The sequence below is a fragment of the Coregonus lavaretus genome (genome assembly GCF_964263955.1).
Source record: "Coregonus lavaretus genome assembly, contig: HAP1_SCAFFOLD_3679, whole genome shotgun sequence".
Lineage (NCBI taxonomy): Eukaryota > Metazoa > Chordata > Actinopteri > Salmoniformes > Salmonidae > Coregonus > Coregonus lavaretus.
Window position 1 is genome coordinate 337 of NW_028163981.1, and position 24,766 is coordinate 25,102.

Below are 24,766 nucleotides of genomic sequence, written 5' to 3' on the forward strand. Positions count from 1 at the left end.
GATTTAGAGGGAAGCTGGGACGGCGATGGGGAGGGACCTTCAACACAACTAGTCTAGATGGGGATTTAGAGGGAAGCTGGGACGGCGATGGGGAGGGACCTTCAACACAACTAGTCTAGATGGGGATTTAGAGGGAAGCTGGGACAGCGATGGGGAGGGACCTTCAACACAACTAGTCTAGATGGGGATTTAGAGGGAAGCTGGGACAGCGATGGGGAGGGACCTTCAACACAACTAGTCTAGATGTGGATTTAGAGGGAAGGTGGGACGGCGATGGGGAGGGACCTTCAACACAACTAGTCTAGATGGGGATTTAGAGGGAAGCTGGGACAGCGATGGGGAGGGACCTTCAACACAACTAGTCTAGATGTGGATTTAGAGGGAAGGTGGGACAGCGATGGGGAGGGACCTTCAACACAACTAGTCTAGATGTGGATTTAGAGGGAAGCTGGGACAGCGATGGGGAGGGACCTTCAACACAACTAGTCTAGATGTGGATTTAGAGGGAAGCTGGGACAGCGATGGGGAGGGACCTTCAACACAACTAGTCTAGATGGGGATTTAGAGGGAAGCTGGGACAGCGATGGGGAGGGAACTTCAACACAACTAGTCTAGATGTGGATTTAGAGGGAAGCTGGGACAGCGATGGGGAGGGACCTTCAACACAACTAGTCTAGATGGGGATTTAGAGGGAAGCTGGGACAGCGATGGGGAGGGAGGCTCACTAACCCAGACTGGTCTGATCTAATCCATCCAGTCACATTTTGTTTTTAAAAAAATGAATTCCCAGATAAGATGCCCAACAGCAACAGAATGAGGATCGTTCTGGAGTCCGACTCTAGGAAGAGATCAGCTGTCTCAAACGACAGAGGGATGCCCCCCATGAAACCCTGGTCCGACAAGTAAGAACTCACACCCCCTGGTCCGACTAGTAAGAACTCACCCCCTGGTCCGACTAGTAAGAACACACACCCCCTGGTCCCGACTAGTAAGAACACACGCCCCCTGGTCCCGACTAGTAAGAACACACGCCCCCTGGTCCGACTAGTAAGAACACACACCCCCTGGTCCCGACTAGTAAGAACACACGCCCCCTGGTCCCGACTAGTAAGAACACGCCCCCTGGTCCGACTAGTAAGAACACACACCCCCTGGTCCGACTAGTAAGAACTCACACCCCCCTGGTCCGACTAGTAAGAACACACACCCCCTGGTTCGACTAGTAAGAACACACACGCCCCCTGGTCCGACTAGTAAGAACACACACCCCCTGGTCCGACTAGTAAGAACACACGCCCCCTGGTCCGACTAGTAAGAACACACACCCCCCTGGTCCCGACTAGTAAGAACACACACCCCCTGGTCCGACTAGTAAGAACACACGCCCCCTGGTCCGACTAGTAAGAACACACACCCCCCTGGTCCCGACTAGTAAGAACACACACCCCCTGGTCCGACTAGTAAGAACACACGCCCCCTGGTCCGACAAGTAAGAACACACACACCCCCTGGTCCGACAAGTAAGAACACACGCCCCCTGGTCCGACTAGTAAGAACACACGCCCCCTGGTCCGACTAGTAAGAACACACGCCCCCTGGTACGACTAGTAAGAACACACGCCCCCTGGTCCGACTAGTAAGAACACACGCCCCCTGGTCCGACTAGTAAGAACACACGCCCCCTGGTCCGACTAGTAAGAACACACGCCCCCTGGTCCGACTAGTAAGAACACACGCCCCCTGGTCCGACTAGTAAGAACACACGCCCCCTGGTCCGACTAGTAAGAACACACGCCCCCTGGTCCGACTAGTAAGAACACACGCCCCCTGGTCCGACTAGTAAGAACACACGCCCCCTGGTCCGACTAGTAAGAACACACGCCCCCTGGTCCCGACTAGTAAGAACACACGCCCCCTGGTCCGACTAGTAAGAACACACGCCCCCTGGTCCGACTAGTAAGAACACACGCCCCCTGGTCCGACTAGTAAGAACACACGCCCCCTGGTCCGACTAGTAAGAACACACGCCCCCTGGTCCGACTAGTAAGAACACACGCCCCCTGGTCCGACAAGTAAGAACACACGCCCCCTGGTCCGACAAGTAAGAACACACACACCCCCTGGTCCGACTAGTAAGAACACACACCCCCTGGTCCGACTAGTAAGAACACACGCCCCCTGGTCCGACTAGTAAGAACACACGCCCCCTGGTCCGACTAGTAAGAACACACGCCCCCTGGTCCGACTAGTAAGAACACACGCCCCCTGGTCCGACTAGTAAGAACACACGCCCCCTGGTCCGACTAGTAAGAACACACGCCCCCTGGTCCGACTAGTAAGAACACGCCCCCTGGTCCGACTAGTAAGAACACACGCCCCCTGGTCCGACTAGTAAGAACACACGCCCCCTGGTCCGACTAGTAAGAACACACGCCCCCTGGTCCGACTAGTAAGAACACACACCCCCTGGTACGACAACTAAGACTGTTTTTGTTTTCATTTAATTCCATCACCAACTGCCTGAAGCGGGTACAAACTGAACTGAACCCAACCTTGACCCGAAGACATGAGACAGTAGAATGACAGGGTTAGGGTCTGAAGACATGAAACAGCAGAATGACAGGGTTATAGTCTGAAGACATGAGACAGTTGAATGACAGGGTTAGGGTCTGAAGACATGAGACAGTTGAATGACAGGGTTATAGTCTGAAGACATGAGACAGCAGAATGACAGGGTTAGGGTCTGAAGACATGAGACAGTTGAATGACAGGGTTATAGTCTGAAGACATGAGACAGTTGAATGACAGGGTTATAGTCTGAAGACATGAGACAGCAGAATGACAGGGTTATAGTCTGAAGACATGAGACAGTTGAATGACAGGGTTAGGGTCTGAAGACATGAGACAGTTGAATGACAGGGTTATAGTCTGAAGACATGAGACAGTTGAATGACAGGGTTATAGTCTGAAGACATGAGACAGCAGAATGACAGGGTTATAGTCTGAAGACATGAGACAGTTGAATGACAGGGTTATAGTCTGAAGACATGAGACAGTTGAATGACAGGGTTAGGGTCTGAAGACATGAGACAGTTGAATGACAGGGTTATAGTCTGAAGACATGAGACAGTTGAATGACAGGGTTAGGGTCTGAAGACATGAGACAGTTGAATGACAGGGTTATAGTCTGAAGACATGAGACAGCAGAATGACAGGGTTATAGTCTGAAGACATGAGACAGTAGAATGACAGGGTTAGGGTCTGAAGACATGAGACAGTAGAATGACAGGGTTATAGTCTGAAGACATGAGACAGTTGAATGACAGGGTTATAGTCTGAAGACATGAGACAGCAGAATGACAGGGTTATAGTCTGAAGACATGAGACAGTTGAATGACAGGGTTATAGTCTGAAGACATGAGACAGTTGAATGACAGGGTTATAGTCTGAAGACATGAGACAGTTGAATGACAGGGTTATAGTCTGAAGACATGAGACAGCAGAATGACAGGGTTATAGTCTGAAGACATGAGACAGTTGAATGACAGGGTTATAGTATGAAGACATGAGACAGTTGAATGACAGGGTTATAGTCTGAAGACATGAGACAGCAGAATGACAGGGTTATAGTCTGAAGACATGAGACAGCTGAATGACAGGGTTATAGTCTGAAGACATGAGACAGTTGAATGACAGGGTTATAGTCTGAAGACATGAGACAGCAGAATGACAGGGTTATAGTCTGAAGACATGAGACAGCTGAATGACAGGGTTATAGTCTGAAGACATGAGACAGTTGATGACAGGGTTAGGGTCTGAAGACATGAGACAGTTGAATGACAGGGTTATAGTCTGAAGACATGAGACAGTTGAATGACAGGGTTATAGTCTGAAGACATGAGACAGTTGAATGACAGGGTTATAGTCTGAAGACATGAGACAGTTGAATGACAGGGTTATAGTCTGAAGACATGAGACAGCAGAATGACAGGGTTATAGTCTGAAGACATGAGACAGTTGAATGACAGGGTTATAGTCTGAAGACATGAGACAGTAGAATGACAGGGTTATAGTCTGAAGACATGAGACAGTTGAATGACAGGGTTATAGTCTGAAGACATGAGACAGTTGAATGACAGGGTTAGGGTCTGAAGACATGAGACAGTTGAATGACAGGGTTATAGTCTGAAGACATGAGACAGTTGAATGACAGGGTTAGGGTCTGAAGACATGAGACAGTTGAATGACAGGGTTATAGTCTGAAGACATGAGACAGTTGAATGACAGGGTTATAGTCTGAAGACATGAGACAGTAGAATGACAGGGTTATAGTCTGAAGACATGAGACAGCAGAATGACAGGGTTATGGTCTGAAGACATGAGACAGTTGAATGACAGGGTTATGGTCTGAAGACATGAGACAGTTGAATGACAGGGTTATAGTCTGAAGACATGAGACAGCAGAATGACAGGGTTATAGTCTGAAGACATGAGACAGCTGAATGACAGGGTTATAGTCTGAAGACATGAGACAGCAGAATGACAGGGTTATAGTCTGAAGACATGAGACAGCTGAATGACAGGGTTATAGTCTGAAGACATGAGACAGCAGAATGACAGGGTTAGGGTCTGAAGACATGAGACAGCAGAATGACAGGGTTAGGGTCTGAAGACATGAGACAGTTGAATGACAGGGTTATAGTCTGAAGACATGAGACAGTTGAATGACAGGGTTATAGTATGAAGACATGAGACAGTAGAATGACAGGGTTATAGTCTGAAGACATGAGACAGTTGAATGACAGGGTTATAGTCTGAAGACATGAGACAGCAGAAGGACAGGGTTATGGTCTGAAGACATGAGACAGCAGAATGACAGGGTTATAGTCTGAAGACATGAGACAGCAGAATGACAGGGTTATAGTCTGAAGACATGAGACAGTTGAATGACAGGGTTAGGGTCTGAAGACATGAGACAGTTGAATGACAGGGTTATAGTCTGAAGACATGAGACAGTTGAATGACAGGGTTAGGGTTACATAGACCATCATAGAACCACAACAATAGGACAACAGTTAAGTCCCATTTTTTGATTTTTAGTTCATGTAACATGTCAATAACCTTTTACACACAAAAAAAACAAAACATGTTTGAACACAAACCACTACAGGAGCTGTTCCTGTAATCTCCTTGTGTTCTGTCAGACCTAACTTCAACCAGCAGAACCTCCAGGGTGGGTTCCACAACAAGAACCCTCACCACCAGAACCAGAGGGCTGCGTTTGGGTCCAACACCAAGCTGACGGTCCGACAGATCCCACCGGAACTCAACAACATCTCCAAGCTTAACCAACACTTCAGCAAGTTCGGGACGATCGTCAACTTACAGGTTGGGGACTGGTCGGCTAACAACACCTTTCTGCTTTAGGCTGGAATGATTTTGGAAGTATGGCACCCTATTCCCCAATATAGTGCACTACTGCTCAGTGAGTGAGGGTTAACCTAACCCCCCCCCCCCATCCCCCACTAGGTGACCTATGGTAGTGACCCGGAGGGTGCCCTGATCCAGTTTGGCAGTCACGAGGAGGCTAAACGGGCCATGCAGAGTCCCGAGGCCGTTCTCAACAACCGCTTTATTAGGGTCCACTGGCACCGTGAGGACGGGACGGGACCGCAACAGGGGACGGGACCGCAACAGGGGACGGGACCGCAACAGGGGACGGGACCACCACAGGGGACGGGACCACCACAGGGGACGGGACCACCACAGGGGACGGGACCACCACAGGGGACAGGACCACAGGGGCAGCAACACCATCAACCACACTCACTCATGGTAAGGCTACATCCCAAATAGCACCCTGTTCCCTATAATAGTGCACTACTTTAGACTAGAGCCCTATGGACCGGGGGGTCAAAAGTGGTGCACTTGGATTTAGGAAGCACCTTTTCATCAGACGGCCATTTTGCCCAATGCCACTGATTATTAGCGACCTCAGTTTTAGACTCTAATTTTAGGACCCAGAGTTTTTCCTGCTGGTTGGGTCAAACAGCAACGTAATGGACCTTCTATGTTATGTTGTTGACCTTGTTTGTTTGTTTGTTTGTTTGTTTGTTGTTGTTGTTGTTGTGTGAACTCCAGCAGGTGCAGCAGCCAGCCACTAGTCTGAAACAGTCAGTCAAAGACCGCCTGGGCCCTCTGCCTTCTGACAGCTCAGAGCCCAACCAAGACTCTAGTGTTGCCTCTCAGAATGCCTTCAAATCTAACCTATCGGTGAAGGAGAGGCTGGGCTTCCCCTCTAAACCAGGAAGTAACCCTAGTGGACCGGCAGGAAAGGTGAGGGGGGAAAAAAACGGTCCTCCTCTTCTCTTTTTCAATATATTGACAGTTCTCTGTGCTGATGGTGGAATGATCTAGAAGTGTCTCTCTCTCCCTGAGTGACTTTACTTGGTAACTCTTTTGTAGAAAATTCCCTTCTCCCACTCCTTGACTGATTTTTCGTAGGAAATCCCGCCTCTTCCGAGGTAGATTGGATAGAGATTGGCTAATGGGGAATTTTCTACAACTGTACCTTTTTTAAAGGAAAAATCCACTCAAACTATCTTTTGGTATTTTTTTTTCCGTTAGTCCACTGTTGATACAGTCCCAAAATGTTTTTCATGTCAGCGGTCAAGTTTTCAAGATATTGGACTTTGAAGAAGCATTGGGAGAATCTCAATTGCATACTCCTTGCGTCCTCTCTCCTCACCACCACCGCCTCAAAACTCCATTGGATGAGAAAGCTAGAGGTCCCGCCCATCTGACCACCTCCTCCAATGGGTTTTCAGGAGGTGAGGAGAGAGGACTCGGAGTATGCAAAGTGTCCCTTGCCTCGTCATCATGATGTACGTTTTGCCTCGTCTGACGTGGTAAGGGACACTCTGCTTCTTCAAAGTCCAATATCTTGAAAACTTGACTGCTGACATGCAAAACATTTTGGGACAATAGTGGAATAATGTAAAAAATATATATAAATATAGTTTAATACAATTAACTGGACCTCCATCAGGTGTTCTCCTATATAAGTCCACAGTATAACAGTAGTAATAATACCATTAACTGGACCTCCATCAGGTGTTCTGCTATATAAGTCCACAGTATAACAGTAGTAATAATACCATTAACTGGACCTCCATCAGGTGTTCTCCTATATAAGTCCACAGTATAACAGTAGTAATAATACCATTAACTGGACCTCCATCAGGTGTTCTCCTATATAAGTCCACAGTATAACAGTAGTAATAATACCATTAACTGGACCTCCATCAGGTGTTCTCCTATATAAGTCCACAGTATAACAGTAGTAATAATACCATTAACTGGACCTCCATCAGGTGTTCTCCTATATAAGTCCACAGTATAACAGTAGTAATAATACCATTAACTGGACCTCCATCAGGTGTTCTCCTATATAAGTCCACAGTATAACAGTAGTAATAATACCATTAACTGGACCTCCATCAGGTGTTCTCCTATATAAGTCCACAGTGTAACAGTAGTAATAATACCATTAACTGGACCTCCATCAGGTGTTCTCCTATATAAGTCCACAGTATAACAGTAGTAATAATACCATTAACTGGACCTCCATCAGGTGTTCTCCTATATAAGTCCACAGTGTAACAGTAGTAATAATACCATTAACTGGACCTCCAGCAGGTGTTCTCCTATATAAGTCCACAGTATAACAGTAGTAATAATACCATTAACTGGACCTCCATCAGGTGTTCTCCTATATAAGTCCACAGTATAACAGTAGTAATAATACCATTAACTGGACCTCCATCAGGTGTTCTCCTATATAAGTCCACAGTATAACAGTAGTAATAATACCATTAACTGGACCTCCATCAGGTGTTCTCCTATATAAGTCCACAGTATAACAGTAGTAATAATACCATTAACTGGACCTCCATCAGGTGTTCTCCTATATAAGTCCACAGTATAACAGTAGTAATAATACCATTAACTGGACCTCCATCAGGTGTTCTCCTATATAAGTCCACAGTATAACAGTAGTAATAATACCATTAACTGGACCTCCATCAGGTGTTCTCCTATATAAGTCCACAGTTATAACAGTAGTAATAATATCATTAACTGGACCTCCATCAGGTGTTCTCCTATATAAGTCCACAGTATAACAGTAGTAATAATACCATTAACTGGACCTCCATCAGGTGTTCTCCTATATAAGTCCACAGTATAACAGTAGTAATAATACCATTAACTGGACCTCCATCAGGTGTTCTCCTATATAAGTCCACAGTATAACAGTAGTAATAATACCATTAACTGGACCTCCATCAGGTGTTCTCCTATATAAGTCCACAGTATAACAGTAGTAATAATACCATTAACTGGACCTCCATCAGGTGTTCTCCTATATAAGTCCACAGTATAACAGTAGTAATAATACCATTAACTGGACCTCCATCAGGTGTTCTCCTATATAAGTCCACAGTATAACAGTAGTAATAATACCATTAACTGGACCTCCATCAGGTGTTCTCCTATATAAGTCCACAGTATAACAGTAGTAATAATACCATTAACTGGACCTCCATCAGGTGTTCTCCTATATAAGTCCACAGTATAACAGTAGTAATAATACCATTAACTGGACCTCCATCAGGTGTTCTCCTATATAAGTCCACAGTATAACAGTAGTAATAATACCATTAACTGGACCTCCATCAGGTGTTCTCCTATATAAGTCCACAGTATAACAGTAGTAATAATATCATTAACTGGACCTCCATCAGGTGTTCTCCTATATAAGTCCACAGGATAACAGTAGTAATAATACCATTAACTGGACCTCCATCAGGTGTTCTCCTATATAAGTCCACAGTATAACAGTAGTAATAATACCATTAACTGGACCTCCATCAGGTGTTCTCCTATATAAGTCCACAGTGTAACAGTAGTAATAATACCATTAACTGGACCTCCATCAGGTGTTCTCCTATATAAGTCCACAGTATAACAGTAGTAATAATACCATTAACTGGACCTCCATCAGGTGTTCTCCTATATAAGTCCACAGTAATAACAGTAGTAATAATACCATTAACTGGACCTCCATCAGGTGTTCTCCTATATAAGTCCACAGTATAACAGTAGTAATAATACCATTAACTGGACCTCCATCAGGTGTTCTCCTATATAAGTCCACAGTATAACAGTAGTAATAATACCATTAACTGGACCTCCATCAGGTGTTCTCCTATATAAGTCCACAGTATAACAGTAGTAATAATACCATTAACTGGACCTCCATCAGGTGTTCTCCTATATAAGTCCACAGTATAACAGTAGTAATAATACCATTAACTGGACCTCCATCAGGTGTTCTCCTATATAAGTCCACAGTATAACAGTAGTAATAATACCATTAACTGGACCTCCATCAGGTGTTCTCCTATATAAGTCCACAGTATAACAGTAGTAATAATACCATTAACTGGACCTCCATCAGGTGTTCTCCTATATAAGTCCACAGTATAACAGTAGTAATAATACCATTAACTGGACCTCCATCAGGTGTTCTCCTATATAAGTCCACAGTATAACAGTAGTAATAATACCATTAACTGGACCTCCATCAGGTGTTCTCCTATATAAGTCCACAGTATAACAGTAGTAATAATACCATTAACTGGACCTCCATCAGGTGTTCTCCTATATAAGTCCACAGTATAACAGTAGTAATAATACCATTAACTGGACCTCCATCAGGTGTTCTCCTATATAAGTCCACAGTGTAACAGTAGTAATAATACCATTAACTGGACCTCCATCAGGTGTTCTCCTATATAAGTCCACAGTATAACAGTAGTAATAATACCATTAACTGGACCTCCATCAGGTGTTCTCCTATATAAGTCCACAGTATAACAGTAGTAATAATACCATTAACTGGACCTCCATCAGGTGTTCTCCTATATAAGTCCACAGTATAACAGTAGTAATAATATCATTAACTGGACCTCCATCAGGTGTTCTCCTATATAAGTCCACAGTATAACAGTAGTAATAATACCATTAACTGGACCTCCTCTCCATCAGGTGTTCTCCTATATAAGTCCACAGTATAACAGTAGTAATAATACCATTAACTGGACCTCCATCAGGTGTTCTCCTATATAAGTCCACAGTATAACAGTAGTAATAATACCATTAACTGGACCTCCATCAGGTGTTCTCCTATATAAGTCCACAGTAGAACAGTAGTAATAATACCATTAACTGGACCTCCATCAGGTGTTCTCCTATGTAAGTCCACAGGATAACAGTAGTAATAATACCATTAACTGGACCTCCATCAGGTGTTCTCCTATATAAGTCCACAGTGTAACAGTAGTAATAATACCATTAACTGGACCTCCATCAGGTGTTCTCCTATATAAGTCCACAGTATAACAGTAGTAATAATACCATTAACTGGACCTCCATCAGGTGTTCTCCTATATAAGTCCACAGTATAACAGTAGTAATAATACCATTAACTGGACCTCCATCAGGTGTTCTCCTATATAAGTCCACAGTATAACAGTAGTAATAATACCATTAACTGGACCTCCATCAGGTGTTCTCCTATATAAGTCCACAGTATAACAGTAGTAATAATACCATTAACTGGACCTCCATCAGGTGTTCTCCTATATAAGTCCACAGTATAACAGTAGTAATAATACCATTAACTGGACCTCCATCAGGTGTTCTCCTATATAAGTCCACAGTATAACAGTAGTAATAATACCATTAACTGGACCTTAATCAGGTGTTCTCCTATATAAGTCCACAGTATAACAGTAGTAATAATACCATTAACTGGACCTCCATCAGGTGTTCTCCTATATAAGTCCACAGTGTAACAGTAGTAATAATACCATTAACTGGACCTCCATCAGGTGTTCTCCTATATAAGTCCACAGTATAACAGTAGTAATAATACCATTAACTGGACCTCCATCAGGTGTTCTCCTATATAAGTCCACAGTATAACAGTAGTAATAATACCATTAACTGGACCTCCATCAGGTGTTCTCCTATATAAGTCCACAGTATAACAGTAGTAATAATACCATTAACTGGACCTCCATCAGGTGTTCTCCTATATAAGTCCACAGTATAACAGTAGTAATAATACCATTAACTGGACCTCCATCAGGTGTTCTCCTATATAAGTCCACAGTGTAACAGTAGTAATAATACCATTAACTGGACATCCATCAGGTGTTCTCCTATATAAGTCCACAGTGTAACAGTAGTAATAATACCATTAACTGGACCTCCATCAGGTGTTCTCCTATATAAGTCCACAGTATAACAGTAGTAATACTACCATTAACTGGACCTCCATCAGGTGTTCTCCTATATAAGTCCACAGTATAACAGTAGTAATAATATCATTAACTGGACCTCCATCAGGTGTTCTCCTATATAAGTCCACAGTATAACAGTAGTAATAATACCATTAACTGGACCTCCATCAGGTGTTCTCCTATATAAGTCCACAGTGTAACAGTAGTAATAATACCATTAACTGGACCTCCTCTCCATCAGGTGTTCTCCACCTCTACGGGGCTGACTAAGACAGTTTACAACATGGCTGCTCTGAAAGCAGCTCAGAAGACTGCTCTGTTTGCTGGGGTCACTGCCACAGAGGAGGCTATGAAGAACAAACAGGTGAGAGAGGAGATGGAGAGGGTGGGATGGATGGATGAGGAGAGGGTGGGATGGATGGATGGAGGAGGAGGAGGAGAGGGTGGGATGGATGGAGGAGGAGAGGGTGGGATGGATGGAGGAGGAGAGGGTGGGATGGATGGAGGAGGAGAGGGTGGGATGGATGGATGGAGGAGGAGAGGGTGGGATGGATGGATGGAGGAGGAGAGGGTGGGATGGATGGATGGAGGAGGGGGGGGTGGGATGGATGGAGGAGGAGGGGGGGGTGGATGGAGGAGGAGAGGGTGGGATGGATGGAGGAGGAGGGGGGGGGGGGGTGGATGGATGGAGGAGGAGGGGGGGTGGGATGGATGGAGGAGGAGAGGGTGGGGTGGATGGAGGAGGAGAGGGTGGGATAGATGGAGGAGGAGAGGGTGGGATAGATGGAGGAGGAGAGGGTGGGATAGATGGAGGAGGAGAGGGTGGGATGGATGGAGGAGGAGAGGGTGGGATGGATGGAGGAGAGGGTGGGATGGATGGAGGAGAGGATGGATGGATGGAGGAGGGGTGGGTGGGATGGATGGAGGAGAGGGTGGGATTGAGGTTGAGGAGAGGGTGGGATGGATGGAGGAGGAGGAGAGGGTGGGATGGATGGAGGAGAGGATGGATGGATGGAGGTTGAGGAGAGGGTGGGATGGAGGTTGAGGAGAGGGTGGGATGGAGGATGAGGAGAGGGTGGGATGGATGGAGGAGGAGGAGAGGATGGATGGAGGAGTGGGTGGGATGGAGGAGGAGGAGAGGGTGGATGGATGGAGGAGAGGGTGGGATGGAGGTTGAGGAGAGGGTGGGATGGAGGTTGAGGAGAGGGTGGGATGGATGGAGGAGAGGGTGGGATGGATGGAGGAGGAGAGGGTGGGATGGATGGAGGAGGAGAGGGTGGGACTAAGGAGGACGAGATGGAGGAGAAGGGGGAAATGAGGGTTAGGGTGGAGGGGTCATGGTCTTTCATCTCTAATCCTATAAGGAGACTTCTGGGGAAAGAGTCTGAACATAACAGTTGGCTTTATGTAACACTTTTCCAGACGCTCAAAGCACTTTACCATGGTTGTGGATGAGGTGAATTATCACTTTAATATTTCCCATGATTCCCCTGACAGGAAGCCCTGCGGCTCCAACAGGAAATGAGGAAAAAGAAGCAGGAAATCCTGGAGAAGCACATCGAGACTCAGAAGGTGAGTTTTTTTCCCCATAGAGAATGATAGAGGTTTCTAGTGGCCAAAAGTCCGTTTAAGCGTGGGCAGCGCCGTGAAGGGCTTCCACCGTGCTTCTGCCATTTTAAAGTAGTCAACGGGTTGGGGATTCCTATGGGTTGTAGCCCTGCCCACGCTGGCACAGACACTGGGAATGGCACAGATATAAAGATGAGTCCTCCATCTATCTCTATGGTTTTTCCTCACCATGGCTCAAATCATCTGTCCTCGATTCCCATCTCCTCGATTCCCATCTCCTCGATTCCCATCTCCTTGATTCCCAACTCCTCGATTCCCATCTCCTCGATTCCCATCTCCTCGATTCCCATCTCCTCGATTCCCAACTCCTTGATTCCCAACTCCTCGATTCCTATCTCCTTTCCTTCTCCAAACCCATTGGAGGAGAAGGTCTGAGGAGAGGAGATGAGGTGGCATGAGAAGTAATCCTGAAAATGTATCCCCCCCCTGGCCCCTGAAAAGGTTGCCGGTGTCACCGTTCTGTCTACTCTCCATGTTCCAGCTGTTGATCTGTAAGCTGGAGAAGAACAAGGCCATGAAGCCAGAGGACAAGGCAGTGATTATGACAACGCTGGGGACCCTCACCAAGAGTATTACCAAACTACAGCAGGAGATCAAAGGGATCTCTAACCCTTCAGCACTACGGGGGCCACCCAAGAGCAAGACTCAGGTACGCTCACCACTATAACCCGATCGTCATGGCTTATTCAAACGGTAACGTGTCATTTAGCCAAAAAACTAAACCAGCTTCCTGAAGAGGCAGCAACGGCAGGGAGGGGGGGGAAGCCCGGGGGGTGGGGGGGGAGCCCCTGTCTTGAGAGTGTCAGGGCTCGACATACAGGAGAGGTTTTGGACACCGTCCGGTCCAGTCCCATCCATCCCCCATCAGTGGCCCACTTGGGCCTGTGTACAAAATAAATATTGTAATAATGCTATTTTTAATGTAGGCTGTATGATGGATGAATAAACCTAGGCAATATAATTGATTTATAAAAACGGATTGATTCCTGAAGCTGTTCGTTATGTCGATTTTATTTATCACACGCGTGCTGCACACATATCCTATAGATAACCTGTCAGGCAGAGAGAGGGTGCAGCTGTTTACGGTGCTGTACACACATCCTATAGATAACCTGTCAGGCAGAGAGAGGGTGCAGCTGTTTACGGTGCTGTACACACATCCTATAGATAACCTGTCAGGCAGAGAGAGGGTGCAGCTGTTTACGGTGCTGTACACACATCCTATAGATAACCTGTCAGGCAGAGAGAGGGTGCAGCTGTTTTACGGTGCTGTACACATATCCTATAGATAACCTGTCAGGCAGAGAGAGGGTGCAGCTGTTTTACGGTGCTGTACACACATATCCTATAGATAACCTGTCAGGCAGAGAGAGGGTGCAGCTGTTTACGGTGCTGTACACATATCCTATAGATAACCTGTCAGGCAGAGAGAGGGTGCAGCTGTTTACGGTGCTGTACACACACATCCTATAGATAACCTGTCAGGCAGAGAGAGGGTGCAGCTGTTTACGGTGCTGTACACATATCCTATAGATAACCTGTCAGGCAGAGAGAGGGTGCAGCTGTTTACGGTGCTGTACACACATCCTATAGATAACCTGTCAGGCAGAGAGAGGGTGCAGCTGTTTTACGGTGCTGTACACATATCCTATAGATAACCTGTCAGGCAGAGAGAGGGTGCAGCTGTTTACTGGTGCTGTACACATATCCTATAGATAACCTGTCAGGCAGAGAGAGAGAGGGTGCAGCTGTTTACGGTGCTGTACACATATCCTATAGATAACCTGTCAGGCAGAGAGAGGGTGCAGCTGTTTTACGGTGCTGTACACATATCCTATAGATAACCTGTCAGGCAGAGAGAGGGTGCAGCTGTTTACGGTGCTGTACACATATCCTATAGATAACCTGTCAGGCAGAGAGAGGGTGCAGCTGTTTACGGTGCTGTACACATATCCTATAGATAACCTGTCAGGCAGAGAGAGGGTGCAGCTGTTTTACGGTGCTGTACACATATCCTATAGATAACCTGTCAGGCAGAGAGAGGGTGCAGCTGTTTTACGGTGCTGTACACATATCCTATAGATAACCTGTCAGGCAGAGAGAGGGTGCAGCTGTTTTACGGTGCTGTACACATCCTATAGATAACCTGTCAGGCAGAGAGAGGGTGCAGCTGTTTTACGGTGCTGTACACATATCCTATAGATAACCTGTCAGGCAGAGAGAGGGTGCAGCTGTTTACGGTGCTGTACACACATATCCTATAGATAACCTGTCAGGCAGAGAGAGGGTGCAGCTGTTTACGGTGCTGTACACACATATCCTATAGATAACCTGTCAGGCAGAGAGAGGGTGCAGCTGTTTACGGTGCTGTACACATATCCTATAGATAACCTGTCAGGCAGAGAGAGGGTGCAGCTGTTTACGGTGCTGTACACACACATCCTATAGATAACCTGTCAGGCAGAGAGAGGGTGCAGCTGTTTACGGTGCTGTACACATATCCTATAGATAACCTGTCAGGCAGAGAGAGGGTGCAGCTGTTTTACGGTGCTGTACACACATATCCTATAGATAACCTGTCAGGCAGAGAGAGGGTGCAGCTGTTTACGGTGCTGTACACATATCCTATAGATAACCTGTCAGGCAGAGAGAGGGTGCAGCTGTTTACGGTGCTGTACACACACATCCTATAGATAACCTGTCAGGCAGAGAGAGGGTGCAGCTGTTTACGGTGCTGTACACATATCCTATAGATAACCTGTCAGGCAGAGAGAGGGTGCAGCTGTTTTACGGTGCTGTACACATATCCTATAGATAACCTGTCAGGCAGAGAGAGGGTGCAGCTGTTTACGGTGCTGTACACATATCCTATAGATAACCTGTCAGGCAGAGAGAGGGTGCAGCTGTTTACGGTGCTGTACACATATCCTATAGATAACCTGTCAGGCAGAGAGAGGGTGCAGCTGTTTACGGTGCTGTACACATATCCTATAGATAACCTGTCAGGCAGAGAGAGGGTGCAGCTGTTTACGGTGCTGTACACACATCCTATAGATAACCTGTCAGGCAGAGAGAGGGTGCAGCTGTTTTACGGTGCTGTACACATATCCTATAGATAACCTGTCAGGCAGAGAGAGGGTGCAGCTGTTTTACGGTGCTGTACACATATCCTATAGATAACCTGTCAGGCAGAGAGAGGGTGCAGCTGTTTACGGTGCTGTACACATATCCTATAGATAACCTGTCAGGCAGAGAGAGGGTGCAGCTGTTTACGGTGCTGTACACATCCTATAGATAACCTGTCAGGCAGAGAGAGGGTGCAGCTGTTTACTGGTGCTGTACACGCATATCCTATAGATAACCTGTCAGGCAGAGAGAGGGTGCAGCTGTTTACGGTGCTGTACACATATCCTATAGATAACCTGTCAGGCAGAGAGAGGGTGCAGCTGTTTTACGGTGCTGTACACATATCCTATAGATAACCTGTCAGGCAGAGAGAGGGTGCAGCTGTTTACGGTGCTGTACACACATCCTATAGAGAACCTGTCAGGCAGAGAGAGAGAGGGTGCAGCTGTTTACGGTGCTGCACACACATCCTATAGATAACCTGTCAGGCAGAGAGAGAGAGAGAGGGTGCAGCTCTCAAACAGCTGCTTGGTACGTGGAGCGACGTGGTGGCAGGGGAAGATGTTCCAAGGTCTGGTTTCTACCAGTAAATGCCAAGGCGAGAATGGGAAGGGCAAACCAGCTATTTAAAAAGTTCAAAGTCTTGGTTGAATATTTCCGATGCGCAATTCGGTCATCATGGAATAACCTAGCTTGAAAATCTTGACATTTCCTCTTGACTCTTTGGTCCTTTTAAAAGTCATTAGAAGTTATGGTAGCACATTTTAGAAGTTCCAATATAATTATTCCGTCATTTTCTTATCTGAACAGTTTTTAATGAGTGATTTGTTTCCCGCCGTTTAAATTGAAGGGTGTTGCTCCAGTCCGTTGCGCTTGTTGCAGTTAAACCATGTGCTGTTCTTATGAGCAAGACAACGTCCAATCTTTTTGCTTCAACTTGGTTTTCCATACAAAGCCTTCCGTTACGAAGGGAACGTCGTTTTTTTGGGTGGCTTTCTCGTTTTTAAAACATGACCCCCCCCTCCAATAACTCTTCAACATCACAAATGGCGAGACTGACTATCTACCACACAGACAGACTGCATCAGGGTGTTTATCAGACTGACTATCTACCACACAGACAGACTGCATCAGGGTGTTTATCAGACTGACTATCTACCACACAGACAGACTGCATCAGGGTAGGCTACTCTGGATCATGATTCTAAATCATTTATAATTTTAATTTTAAAAAATGTTTTTCTTCTAAATAATCTACATTTCTCAGATTTTTCCCAGCCCTAAAAAATGGTGTCCTGATGGGGTTTAAGCGTTGTTGTGGACGTAGAACATCCAATGTTGTAGTTTTTTTGTTAAGTGATTTTTGAGAGCGAAAAAAAAATCAGTTCTCCCCTTTTGTTTAGTCGTTTGTTTAACGTGGCTTGGCTTTTGGTATCAAGTATTGGTTCATTTAGTTCTGCCTTTTAGCAGAGAACAACACATGACAGTTTGAAATCTGCAGTGAATCCATTTGGTCTCTTTTTCTTTGCTGTTGCAGTAAATCTATTCAAATAAATGTAAGAACACAAAGGGCATGTTCATTTAAAAGATGGCTAGTCATTATTAGCCTGGTTCTGTATGAACATTTTACATTTTAGTCATTTAGCAGACGCTCTTATCCAGAGCGACTTAGTTAGTGAGTGCATACATTATTTTTTTATTTTATCTTTTTGAATTTGTTTTATTTTTTATTTTTGTTTTATATTTTTCATACTGGCCCCCCGTGGGAATCGAACCCACAACCCTGGCGTTGCAAACGCCATGCTCTACCAACTGAGCTACATCCCTGCCGGCCATTCCCTCCCCTACCCTGGACGACGCTGGGCCAATTGTGTGCCGCCCCCATGAGTCTCCCGGTCGCGGCCGGCTACGACAGAGCCTGGATTCGAACCAGGATCTCTAGTGGCACAGCTAGTGCCTTAGACCACTGCGCCACTCGGGAGACTGAACCCTGCACACACACACACCACGTGTGTGGCTCAGTTGGTAGAGCATGGCGGTTGCAACGCCAGGGTTGTGGGTTCGATTCCCACGGGGGAACCAGTACAAAAATGTATGCGCTCACTTCTGTAAGTCTCTGGATAAGAGCGTCCTGCTAAATGACGGAAACGTAACAAGCTAACAGAAAATATGCCAAGCAGTTTTGAAGAAAGAGGAGTGTGAAATGTTTTCTCCTGTCTGTCTGTCTGTCTGTCTGTCTGTCTCCCTGTCTGTCTGTCTGTCTGTCTGTCTGTCTGTCTCTCTCTCTGTCTCTCTGTCTCTCTGTCTCCCTGTCTGTCTGTCTGTCTCTCTCTCTGTCTCTCTCTCTCTCTCTCTCTGTCTCTCTCTCTCTCTCTCTGTCTGTCTGTCTGTCTCTCTGTCTCTCTGTCTGTCTGTCTGCCTGTCTCTCTCTCTGTCTCTCTGTCTGTCTGTCTGTCTCTCTGTCTGTCTGTCTGTCTGTCTGTCTGTAGGCTCAGAAGGAGTTGCTGGACACAGAACTGGACCTTTATAAGAAGATCCAGTCAGGAGAAGACGCTGTTCAACTGAAGATCAGATACACACAACTACAGTTAGAGGTAAGGTTCAACTGAAGGTCAGATGGACAGTTACATCTATCTGATGAACTAGCATTCACCTTCAATCACTTACATGTTAAATGTACTGTCTCTGTTCAGCCACTTGGGGGTGCTCACACACTGCGTTTTCTTCTTCATGGCTCTGTTGCATCTTATAGCTTGCATTGTGTGTGTGTGTTGAGGTAACATTTGAGCATCCTGTGGCTGTCCCCCCCCCTCTCCTCTCCAGGCAGCTAAGAGGGGGATCCTGGCTCCAGGGCGGGGCAGAGGGGCCCATGCTAGAGGCCGTGGGTCCCTGAGGAGCAGGGGTAGGGGTAGGGGGTGCCGGGGTAGGGGTCTCCCTGCCCACTCCACAGTAGACCACAGACCCAGAGCCCTGGAGATCTCTGGCTTTACAGACGCTGACCTCCAGGACCTGCTGCCGCACTTCGCTGTAAGTTGGACTTCATGAACCCCTGTCTGGTTTAAACTAGTTTTAATGAACCCTGTCTGGTTTAAACTAGTTTTAATGAACCCCTGTCTGGTTTAAACTAGTTTTAATGAACCCCTGTCTGGTTTAAACTAGTTTTAATGAACCCCTGTCTGGTTTAAACTAGTTTTAATGAACCCCTGTCTGGTTTAAACTAGTTTTAATGAACCCCGGTCTGGTTTAAACTAGTTTTAATGAACCCCTGTCTGGTTTAAACTAGTTTTAATGAACCCCTGTCTGGTTTAAACTAGTTTTAATGAACCCCTGTCTGGTTTAAACTAGTTTTAATGAACCCCTGTCTGGTGTAAACTAGTTTTAATGAACCCCTGTCTGGTTTAAACTAGTTTTAATGAACCCCTGTCTGGTTTAAACTAGTTTTAATGAACCCCTGTCTGGTTTAAACTAGTTTTAATGAACCCCTGTCTGGTTTAAACTAGTTTTAATGAACCCCTGTCTGGTTTAAACTAGTTTTAATGAACCCCTGTCTGGTTTAAACTAGTTTTAATGAACCCCTGTCTGGTTTAAACTAGTTTTAATGAACCCCTGTCTGGTTTAAACTAGTTTTAATGAACCCCTGTCTGGTTTAAACTAGTTTTAATGAGCCCCTGTCTGGTTTAAACTAGTTTTAATGAACCCCTGTCTGGTTTAAACTAGTTTTAATGAGCCCCTGTCTGGTTTAAACTAGTTTTAATGAACCCCTGTCTGGTTTAAACTAGTTTTAATGAACCCCTGTCTGGTTTAAACTAGTTTTAATGAACCCCTTTCTGGTTTAAACTAGTTTTAATGAACCCCTGTCTGGTTTAAACTAGTTTTAATGAACCCCTGTCTGGTTTAAACTAGTTTTAATGAACCCCTGTCTGGTTTAAACTAGTTTTAATGAACCCCTGTCTGGTTTAAACTAGTTTTAATGAGCCCTGCCTGGTTTATATGAATTTCATTTGGAATGTTTGTTGGAGAAAATAGCTGTTCCATTTCTTGAAATTGTTGAAAACCAAATGGTTGTCAGTAGTGCCCTGATATCGGTTTGCTTGGGTGAATGAATGAGTTCAGACTCCTGGACTAAGAGACCGGCGAGTTCATCTTTTATTCCATCTTTCATCTTGTTGTTCTCCTTTCTGCAGCAATTTGGAGAGTTGGAGGACTGTCAGATAGACGATACTTCCTTTCTGGCTGTTATCACCTACAGGAGCAGACCAGAGGCTGAACAGGTAAAGGGTTAAACACCGTCTTTCAACCTAATGATACACCGCTGGACATTGAACCCAGTGATACACCACTGGACATTGAACCCAGTGATACACCACTGGACATTGAACCCAGTGATACACCACTGGACATTGAACCCAGTGATACACCACTGGACATTGAACCCAGTGATACACCATTGAACCCAGTGATACACCACTGGACATTGAACCCAGTGATACACCACTGGAACTTGAACCCAGTGATACACCATTGAACCCAGTGATACACCACTGGACATTGAACCCAGTGATACACCACTGTACATTGAACCCAGTGATACACAATTGAACCCAGTGATACACCATTGAACCCAGTGATACACCGCTGGACATTGAACCCAGTGATACACCGCTGGACATTGAACCCAGTGATACACCGCTGGACATTGAACCCAGTGATACACCGCTGGACATTGAACCCAGTGATACACCGCTGGACATTGAACCCAGTGATACACCGCTGGACATTGAACCCAGTGATACACCACTGGACATTGAACCCAGTGATACACCACTGGACATTGAACCCAGTGATACCCTGCTGGACATTGAACCCAGTGATACACCACTGGACATTGAACCCAGTGATACACCATTGAACCCAGTGATACACCACTGGACATTGAACCCAGTGATACACCATTGAACCCAGTGATACACCATTGAACCCAGTGATACACCACTGGACATTGAACCCAGTGATACACCATTGAACCCAGTGATACACCATTGAACCCAGTGATACCCCGCTGGACATTGAACCCAGTGATACACCACTGGACATTGAACCCAGTGATACACCATTGAACCCAGTCATCCTTTACCTTGTCCTCACGTCTTCCTCACTCTTTCTCTCCCTTCCTCTCCTCTCCTACTTGTCCTCTGTGTTCCCTCTCTCTCTCCATCCTTCCTTCCTTTCCCTCCCTCCCGTAGGCGGCGGTGCACGGTGTTCGTCTGAACAGCAGCGAGTTGCGTCTGTCCTGGCACAAGCCTGCCGTCTCCCTGACCTCCCAGGAGCCTGACGAGCAGGAGCCAGATCATGACGAGGTGAAGGGGGTGTTGTTTTGACAGTTACGGAGTAATGGATGTTAATGCTGATGGTTGTAGAAGTGTTTGGAGAATGAGTGTGTTTTGACAGTTACGGAGTAATGGATGTTAATGCTGATGGTTGTAGAAGTGTTTGGAGAATGAGTGTGTTTTGACAGTTACGGAGTAATGGATGTTAATGCTGATGGTTGTAGAAGTGTTTGGAGAATGAGTGTGTTTTGACAGTTACGGAGTAATGGATGTTAATGCTAATGGTTGTAGAAGTGTTTGGAGAATGAGTGTGTTTTGACAGTTAGGGAGTAATGGATGTTAATGCTAATGGTTGTAGAAGTGTTTGGAGAATGAGTGTGTTTTGACAGTTACGGAGTAATGGATGTTAATGCTAATGGTTGTAGAAGTGTTTGGAGAATGAGTGTGTTTTGACAGTTACGGAGTAATGGATGTTAATGCTAATGGTTGTAGAAGTGTTTGGAGAATGAGTGTGTTTTGACAGTTACGGAGTAATGGATGTTAATGCTAATGGTTGTAGAAGTGTTTGGAGAATGAGTGTGTTTTGACAGTTACGGAGTAATGGATGTTAATGCTAATGGTTGTAGAAGTGTTTGGAGAATGAGTGTGTTTTGACAGTTACGGAGTAATGGATGTTAATGCTAATGGTTGTAGAAGTGTTTGGAGAATGAGTGTGTTTTGACAGTTACGGAGTAATGGATGTTAATGCTAATGGTTGTAGAAGTGTTTGGAGAATGAGTGTGTTTTGACAGTTACGGAGTAATGGATGTTAATGCTAATGGTTGTAGAAGTGTTTGGAGAATGAGTGTGTTTTGACAGTTACGGAGTAATGGATGTTAATGCTAATGGTTGTAGAAGTGTTTGGAGAATGAGTGTGTTTTGACAGTTACGGAGTAATGGATGTTAATGCTAATGGTTGTAGAAGTGTTTGGAGAATGAGTGTGTTGGGCACAGCGATTCACAGGTAAGGCTTTCTCAAAGGCCACACTCATCCGATGAAAAATGAGACAATGGGAGGCAGAAATGTAAGGTGGTTTGTTTCTCTATTAGCTTGATGCCTCACTAAATGATTCTGCTGCTCTGTCGTTCACTACGTACTTTAGTCTGAGACTGCCGTCGTCCAAGTCCTTTTTGTGGTGACGAGGCGCGCAGGAGAAGTTGTTCAAGACCTAAGTCATCAGCGATTTGGATCATCTCTAACCGATCAGAGTATCAAAGCCAATAAAAACATGTCAAATCACTTTACCAACGTGTGTGTTCTGGCTCTGGTCCAACCCATCGGTTTCTGGACAGGGTCAGACGGTCCCCGAATGTGTTGGCATTCGGTGAAAGGTACTCAGATCCAGACTCATTGAGGAGAAGAGGGCGGCAGGTAGCGTAGAGGTTAAGAGCGTTTGCTGGTTCAAATCCCTGAGCCGACTAGGTGAAAAATCTGCCGGTGTGCCCTTGAGCAAGGCACTTAACCCTAATTGTTCCTGTAAGTCGCTCTGGATAAGAGCATCTGCCAAATGACTAAAATGTAATGAAACTAACATCCTTGGGCGTAGCGTTTTGCCAGATCAATGAGTTTGGATAGCCAGGGAATATCTTTCTACCTTTTTCATTCATTATAAAAGTGTTTGTCTCACCCTGTCTTGTCCCTTTGTAGTTCCAGGAAGAGTCGCTGATTGATGATGCGTTGCTACAGGACGACGATGAGGAGGATGATGACAACGAGCCCCGCCCCTGGCGCAGATGAAGACGGCCCTGATTGGACGAAACGCTAACGCAACTTTTTATTGCTTTGCAGTTTCTGATTGGCTGTCTGTTTTTGAAACTTCTAGGTGCATTTCACTATGTTTAGAACCTAAACAGCTAATTCATTCTGTTGTACTGATTCAATAGATCACTAGACAAAGTACTGTTGGAGGTTCATGGAAATACTGTTTTTTTTTTTCTCTTCCTGCTTTTCATTTGTACAAATAGTTTGATAACATTAAGATGGTACAGTTTATTTTTGCTTATTGGGTAGAAATGATCTGATACCAGATGACTTTAGAAAAATGGCATTGACCGAACAGATCAAATGATGCCATAAGAGCATTGTGTTGAACGCTGTGCAATGTTTAAAAGTGAGAACCGCAGAAGGGGGAAGTTACTAAATGACGTGTTGACTGTGTGATATTAAGGTTGCTTCTTGTGTAAATATTTTATGTCTGGATTTTAATGATTTGTATGACAGCTTTGCTTCTCGATTCTTCCTTGGATTTATTTTTGAAATGTCAAAAAAAAATTAAGACTAGAAATGGTCCCCCACCAAAAACAATCAGCTGCAAAAAAACAACAGAAAAAAAACATTGGAGAATCCTGCAGCTGTGATGCCATTAATGAAATAAACAAAACCAGCTGGAAAAAAACATCCCCACAAAAAAGCTGACAAAATAAAGACCATAAAAAAATAAAAAATAAACGTTTTCACAAAAAGAGCAAATTTCCATATGGTTTTCCATTTTCCATAAAAAATGGTAAAGAGAAGAAAACAATTTTCCATGTCCACACTTGGTGAGGCTCGGTGTCAGTAAGATGGTATCTCTTGGTATGGTATCTCGGTAACGGTAAGTTCTGTTTATCTCTTGGTATGGTATCTCGGTAACGGTAAGTTCTGTTTATCTCTTGGTATGGTATCTCGGTAACGGTAAGTTCTGTTTATCTCTTGGTATGGTATCTCGGTAACGGTAAGTTCTGTTTATCAACAGGACATATTGTCTCTAGATCTGGGACCAGAGGACAACAGGACATAATGTCTCTTAGATCTGTGACCAGAGGACAACAGGACATATTGTCTCTTAGACCTGGGACCAGAGGACAACAGGACATAATGTCTCTTAGATCTGGGACCAGAGGACAACAGGACATAATGTCTCTAAGACCTGGGACCAGAGGACAACAGGACATATTGTCTCTTAGATCTGGGACCAGAGGACAACAGGACATAATGTCTCTTAGATCTGGGACCAGAGGACAACAGGACATATTGTCTCTTAGACCTGGGACCAGAGGACAACAGGACATATTGTCTCTTAGACCTGGGACCAGAGGACAACAGGACATATTGTCTCTTAGACCTGGGACCAGAGGACAACAGGACATAATGTATCTTAGATCTGGGACCAGAGGACAACAGGACATAATGTCTCTTAGATCTGGGACCAGAGGACAACAGGACATAATGTCTCTTAGACCTGGGACCAGAGGACAACAGGACCTGATAGACACTTCCTCTTCTGATCAACGATA

The 24,766-nt window shown here is 45.2% G+C and overlaps 1 protein-coding gene across 1 annotated transcript; it reads left to right on the forward strand.

Moving 5' to 3' along the window:
- Positions 1-791: 791 nt before the first annotated feature.
- On the forward strand, positions 792-23,948 carry LOC311117606 (RNA-binding protein 26-like). The gene is made up of 12 exons (XM_084192543.1): positions 792-902; positions 5,205-5,388; positions 5,530-5,835; positions 6,142-6,336; positions 11,611-11,733; positions 12,867-12,941; positions 13,480-13,647; positions 18,614-18,718; positions 18,948-19,151; positions 20,309-20,395; positions 21,368-21,481; positions 23,139-23,948. The coding sequence occupies exons 1-12, from the start codon at positions 796-798 to the stop codon at positions 23,226-23,228; spliced, it is 1,758 nt and encodes a 585-aa protein (XP_084048669.1). The 5' UTR covers positions 792-795; the 3' UTR covers positions 23,229-23,948.
- Positions 23,949-24,766: the final 818 nt, after the last annotated feature.